This window comes from Medicago truncatula, chromosome 8 (genome assembly GCF_003473485.1).
Source record: "Medicago truncatula cultivar Jemalong A17 chromosome 8, MtrunA17r5.0-ANR, whole genome shotgun sequence".
Taxonomy (NCBI): domain Eukaryota; kingdom Viridiplantae; phylum Streptophyta; class Magnoliopsida; order Fabales; family Fabaceae; genus Medicago; species Medicago truncatula.
In genome coordinates, this window is record NC_053049.1 from 41,461,858 (window position 1) to 41,468,858 (window position 7,001).

The window sequence follows — 7,001 nt, forward strand, 5'->3', positions numbered from 1 at the left end:
GGTGTTAAACCGAACCAGACATGGTCCGATGCTTTTTCAGTTTTGTTCAATGTAAACTTTCGGTTTTGTTGATTTTGTCCGAATCGCTTACATTGCTAGTGACGAGTCGGTAAATTTATTTAATCTAACAATAACAGTAATATTTAATCATTTTACACAAATTAAAAGTATACAGAAGATGAAATAAAGAAAAAAAGGACCATGTTCCCGCAAGTTTCGATACACATGCCTAGATTTAAAATTTAATTTAGTAGTATATAATTAAAATTGAAAATTAGAATAAAAATCAGTTATTTGATTATTAAGTAAAAAATGTAATTTCTTCTCCTTCAGAAAAAAGTAATTTCTTCAACAAATAAAAAAAAAAAAAAAGTAATAAAAGCTAGTATTGTAAAAAAAAATAAAAAAATGTAAGCTAATCATTAGTGTCATGTTCTCTCAAACCCACGCCCCACACGCATAACTAATACATTCTTCAAATTTTATTATTCAAAATTCCCTCGTGCGCCCAGTCTTTTCTTTGTACCGGAATAATAACTAGACTAGATACGTGCATTCTTCTTCAATTGTGACCGCTTAATGTAACGTGTACATGTGCCACCATGGCTTAAATGATCACGACAAAGAAAAAATGTGCAACTCTTTCAACAAGGCCACACAAGTATTCAACTAATAACAATACCGATAAACATCACCATTATGAAGTTATTATCCTAACATTTCATTTTGACAAGAGATACTAGAACTTTAATATTTGTGTCTATCTTGAGTCACCGTATCAATATGTTGATACGAATACGGATACGGGATATGACATTGTACATCAATATCTTTAATAATTTAACATAATCACATAATTCAATATAATTATATTTGTCGGTATTATATTGATGTCGGACACACAATAACGGAATACAATTAGTATAAAAAGTGTATGTGTTTCATAGATATAAGGTCTATTAAATTGAAAGAATCTTAAGTTACTATATATCAATGTCATGTAAGCTTTGCTTTGCAAGCATTATCACTATTTTTTTACTTTGTTTTTGTTTTTCCAAATATTATTTAATGTTTATCTAAAAAGTTGGATATTTTTTATGAGTACTTAAGTAAGAGGTGTGTTGTATGGTGGAACAGTCGTACCAGCAGCAATTATGAAGTGCTTCACACTGTGCTTAGTCTCTTTCTTGCTTCTATTTGATTTCTGGTTTCAGAGGTATGTCAATAACCATAGATTCTTCTTTTAAGTTGCTGGATTTTGAGCTTTACTTGCTTGTTCTTTTAAGCTGCATTTTTGGGACACTTGTCAAAATAAGCTTGAATGGTAATTCCATAGTATACTATAATGGTTAACTGAAGAGTTGGATCCAAAACCCAATATGTTTTTCTTTTTTGTGCTTTTGTATTCACATTGTCATAATTTGCCACTGAATGTTGTTAAATGAGACGACTAATTCACATCTGATTCTGATGGGATCCATGCTCATAAAATTCATTTTGGACCAAGGTCCTTGAAGTCAAATCCAGGAATTATCTCAATTTAGATTTCAACATTATGTTTACTGCTACAAATGTTATTTTGACTTACTATTAAAGAAGCTTCAGTTTAGAACTATGTGTGGATTGAATTTTAAAACACATAATCATTAAGCAAGCTTCAATTTGGCCAAACTTAATTCCAAAAAATAAAATATTGCTGAGATCCATGATCTTTGGAACCCTGTGATTTCAGTGTGTCATCAAGAAATTTATCTGAGAGTAACATACAGCAAGTAGGCTTGCCACCAAGAGGTTGGAATTCCTATGATGCCTTTTCCTGGATAATTTCTGAACAAGAGTTCTTACAGAATGCTGAAATTATTTCTCAGCGTCTCCGTCCACATGGATACGAGGTATAAATACCGAAACGAACTATAGCTTATGGATGGTTTCACTTTACTGCATTAGTAGTACTTTGGTTATATATATAGATTGATTTATTTGCTTCTACTGTTCTACCCTTGTAGTATGTTGTGGTGGATTACCTCTGGTATAGGAAGAAAGTCCCGGGTGCTTATAGTGATTCCCTTGGATTCGACGTGATTGATAAATGGGGAAGGATGGTTCCTGATCCAGGAAGGTGGCCTTCTTCCAAAGGTGGGAATGGATTCAGTGAAGTAGCTAAGAAAGTACATAGCTTAGGTTTGAAATTTGGAATTCATGTTATGAGAGGGATTAGCACACAAGCTGTGAATGCAAACACCCCTATCCTAGATACAACGGTATTATTTTGATTCTCTGCTATAACTTTATCTTCAATTTAATTCTGTATTATAAATTCACATGTATGTAAGTGGATAAACTCAAATAAGCGAATTCAAAATAAGCCAATTCAAAGAGACACGTAACCTAAAACAAAAGTTCTTATTGACCTTTTCACGTGATTTCCTAGGGTGCTGCTTATCAAGAATCTGGTCGAGTATGGTATGCAAAAGACATAGCAATCCAAGAAAGGCGTTGTGCATGGATGTCTAATGGTTTCATGAGTGTAAATACAAAGTTAGGAGCAGGAAGAGCTTTTTTGAGATCTCTTTATGCACAGTATGCTGCTTGGGGTGTTGATCTTGGTACTGGCACTACTAACTTACTGTCACAACATTTTTATCATATCATTGACAACAATCATGATGATTTTGAATTTACAAACTATTGATTGATTATACATTCATGTATTAATTTGGAATTGCATTATCATGTACAAGAATATACACAGTTTTGCCTATGCTTCACAGTAATATCGAAAGATTTTATGACTTGCTTGCAGTGAAACATGACTGTGTGTTTGGAGAGGACTTGGATTTAAGTGAGATAACCTATGTATCTGAGGTATTCTTTAGTTTCCACTTTCTTACTTTCATCACTACCACTTGTTTTTGTATAAACGCTCGAGATCTCTATATTTTCACTATGATTATTTACAAACTTATCATTCGACATGTCGTGCCAGGTTCTCAGGAAGATTAATCGTCCCTTTGTGTATTCTTTATCTCCTGGAACCCGCGTGACACCAGCCATGGCCAAGGATGTCAGTGGACTAGTCAACATGTATCGCATAACAGGAGATGACTGGGATACATGGCAGGATGTAGCGGCTCATTTTGATATATCAAGGTGATTAAGTTTTTTTATACTTTATGTAACTGTTTAAGATATTTTTATCAGTCTTCGAAATATGTTGCAATCATGCTACTTCTCTGTCTATGTTCTTTTATTTTACCATCAATTCACCATATTACATAACTTCAGTTCATTAAATTCTGAATCAGGGACTTAGCTACAGCTAATATGATAGGAGCAAAAGGTTTAAAAGGAAGTTCCTGGCCTGACATGGACATGCTACCATTTGGATGGTTAACTGATCCAGGTGATGAGGCTCGGCTGCTACACCGTGACACGTTCTCTCTTGATTAAAAAGACTTACTGAAATATGGATTTTTTAACTTTTTTTTGAATTTATAGGTTCAAATGAAGGTCCACACAGGTATTGTAAGTTGAATCTAGAAGAGAAAAGGACACAGGTATTTTGATAAATAGCATAACTTGGTTACTCTCGTATATTTTCCTGTAATGGTGTGTTTGGAATGCATGCATTATGATAGACTCTTGAGTGAATTCATTATTATATCACAGATGACTCTGTGGGCTTTGGCAAAATCTCCCCTTATGTATGGAGGCGATGTGCGGAGAATCGATCCGGCCACATATGAAATTATCACGAATCCAACCCTACTAGAGATTAATCATTTCAGCTCCAATAATATAGAGGCAAGTGAGCCATCAAACTATTTTTTAGTAAAAATAGTTAGATGTGAGGGATAAACTTATCACGAATCATAACATTTTTTACTGCAATGACAGTTTCCCTATGTCACGAGCTCGAAGAACTTGAAGAGTGAATATCAGCATCATATAGGGAAAATGAGAAGATCTAAGAAAGGAAAGAAACATATACATTCATTAGCCCTCACTGGCTGCACAGAATCAAAAGCAATTGGTTGGACTACTGAAAATCAAAGTCTGAACCAAGATCTTGAAAGAATCTGTTGGAAAGGGAGTTTAGAAATCAAGAATCAGAACCCTTTCTGCGTACACAAGAGAGACCTTCAATTCAGATTGTAATCAGGCTTTATCTTTCTCTGTTCTATTTATATAATTTGGTTGATTATTTTTTTTGTCAACAACATAAATTGTTTTATTGATATTGTTGCAGAGATGGAGAGAATACGCATCAAGAGGACTATCGCGGGAAACATCATTTGGTTGCAACCAACCAAATGAGATTTTGCTTGGATGGTTCTTCAAAACGAAAAGTTACTTCCAAAGAGTTCAACAAAGGCACATTTTCTCCTTGCAGATTGGATACAAATCAGGTATATTATAGTCCATATTTCATGTATAAGTGTAGCATGTGACTCTTAATCTTTAGGTAGAGTCTTGTATATGTTCCATATTTGCAGTTTGTCTCTAGAGTAGATATAAAAATTAATTGAATAATCAAACTTATCTGCCCATTAATTGTAATTGTTTTTAGATTAATTTTTATGGACAGACAGTGTGAAATTTTCATACATTTTAGACTTGAAATTGTAAAGGTCAGTCAATTTAGTCCCTCAAATTTGCAAAATTGCAATTTACACATTTAAATTGGAAAAAAAACTAACATCAATCAATATAGTCCTTTTCTCAAATTTTGCACCACATTTTTAAAGGTTATATGTTTGTTTATCCCTAGCTAGTAGCTAGACAAAATATGCCTTGGCCAATTTGTATTACTGATATTTGTGGATTCAACTGGAAGATGATCAATTCTGTTTTTAACAGATTTGGGAGCTAAACTCCAATGGGACCCTGGTAAACAGTTACTCAGGTCTTTGTGCAACAGTAAAGTATATAGAAGGTGAATTTTCGTACATATATGTCCCTCATTCTAAAACTTAATTATTTTTTGAGTTGTATAATCTTCCTTGGTTTTATTACTCATAATGGAAATTGGACATTTGTGCAGCAAATGTTGTTTCGGGTGGGATTCGTTCTTGGATTGCAACGGGGAGAAACGGAGAAGTGTATTTAGCTTTCTTCAATCTAAATGAACAGAAGACACCAGTATATGCAAAGACATCAGATTTGGGTAAGGTTTTCCCTGGCAGACGCATCAAGTCCTGTCAAGGTACAGAAGTGTGGAGTGGAAAGAACGTCGTAACAACTCAAGGGACGATATCGGTTGATGTGGAAGTTCATGGATGTGCACTATTTGTTCTACATTGCAACTAGTTTGGTCTCAACACTATTCATATATTATTACAAAGGAAAGCAAAAGAAAACGGAAAATTTTGAACCTCATTGTTGAGCTTTTTTTGAGATGTTTGATGTGGTGAGATGTGTAAGTGTTGCATCCCACCATACTGTAAACGAGTTACGTAGGTAACAAGTTGTGTTCATAGCCTCGTGTTTTTTCCAACGTATGTGATGGGTAGGAACTTTGCAATAGGAAGAACACGTTTCATTCTTGTAATTGGCATATGCTTTGGTTCACTATCAATAATTACCTACACAAGAATTAACAAATAAAACATGGATCCGAAGTTTCTTTTAACTTAATTACCACCATGCATAACCGTTTTATCAATAAAATCCAGAATTTTGGAATATCACAATGTATGAAATATGCATTAGTGAAGGAGGTGCCAAGCAAATAAGTCTACTCTTCTTCGATTGTGACAGTGTAACGTAACGTGTACAAGTTCCACCATGCCATAAATGAGGTCAAATTGCAACAAAGAAAAATACTATGCAACCCTTCCAACAAGGCCACGAAAGTATTCAACTAATAACAATAGCCACAAACGTCAACATTGTTATTTATGAGTTTGGATAGTTTCTTTTTAATAGATACAGCCTACTTTCACTATTATAGGAATTGTGTTATTATGAGTTTAGGATACTTTCCTTTTAATAGATACGATCTCTACTTTCACTAGAAAAAAAACCTTCGTAAAATAATAAATTAAATTTGGAAAGAACCTACATTGATCTCTAAATAAGTGGTCTCCAAATTAACACGTGAATGTATCATCAATCAATATTCAATACTTTGTAAGTTTAATCACTAATAGAGTTTTTTGAAAAGGATGGAAAATGAATTATTTAAATTCATTATGATTCTTGTCAATGACATGATAAATGTTGGTACCAAGATCAACACCCCCAAGCAGCATACTGCTCATAAAGGGATCTCAAAAAAGCTCTCCCTGCACCTAACGTTGCATTTACTCTCATGAAACCGTTTTGCATCCATGAACATGCTCTTCGTGGGATTGCTACAATATCTTTTGCATGCCACACTCGATCGAGTGTGGCATGCAAAAGACGTTGTGGCAATTCCAGAAAGAGCAATGTTCACGGGTAGACTTTATGCCTTTCTTGCAGTGAAACATGACTGCGTGTTTGGTACCGATGACTTGGATTAAAATGAGATAACCTAGTAGTGACTTGGTTGATCTCTCAGCCATCAATTCTATCGTGCAAAAATAAAATGTGATTTTACATCCGACTTGAATCATATGTAGCGTCTGCATGGCTAAGCACTTCAGTTGCTATAGAGTCGTTGGATTTGGTGCAAGATCCAACTGCACCTATATCTAATGGCTCTCGGTCACAGCAGGGATTTGATTGCAATTTTGACTTCTAAAAGTAATATCTTAGAATTTGGGTTGGGGTTTACTCAACCCTACAAAACCTTGTTTGTAACGTGAGGGATGTCTCTCACGTATAAACTCACTTTTGTGCCATATTTGATCCAAAGTGCGACTCTTAACACACACCCCTCGCTAGTCGCTCTCATAACTGAATATTTGGATGTTACCCAATTGGCCCGATAGCGGGTGATCTTTGATAGACTCTAATACCACCATCTTAGAATTTGGGTTTAAGCCTAACTCCACCTTACAAAATCGGTTTGTAAG

General features: G+C 34.6%; 1 protein-coding gene across 1 annotated transcript; it reads left to right on the forward strand.

Annotated features, from left to right (window-relative positions):
* Positions 1-1,064: 1,064 nt before the first annotated feature.
* On the forward strand, positions 1,065-5,609 carry LOC25501840 (uncharacterized). Its single transcript, XM_013591275.3, has 13 exons — positions 1,065-1,216; positions 1,733-1,892; positions 2,007-2,261; positions 2,432-2,606; positions 2,804-2,865; positions 2,987-3,150; positions 3,306-3,403; positions 3,499-3,557; positions 3,670-3,804; positions 3,898-4,154; positions 4,250-4,409; positions 4,861-4,936; positions 5,045-5,609. The coding sequence occupies exons 1-13, from the start codon at positions 1,155-1,157 to the stop codon at positions 5,308-5,310; spliced, it is 1,929 nt and encodes a 642-aa protein (XP_013446729.2). The 5' UTR covers positions 1,065-1,154; the 3' UTR covers positions 5,311-5,609.
* Positions 5,610-7,001: the final 1,392 nt, after the last annotated feature.

Excerpts from the sequence above, each read along its gene's own strand:
- LOC25501840 (XM_013591275.3), top strand. The coding sequence starts at position 1,155 with ATGAAGTGCTTCACACTGTGCTTAGTCTCTTTCTTGCTTCTATTTGAT. Across the intron at positions 3,151-3,305 it reads GCTCATTTTGATATATCAAG|GGACTTAGCTACAGCTAATA; the intron begins GTGATTAAGTTT and ends ATTCTGAATCAG. Across the intron at positions 3,558-3,669 it reads TAGAAGAGAAAAGGACACAG|ATGACTCTGTGGGCTTTGGC; the intron begins GTATTTTGATAA and ends ATTATATCACAG.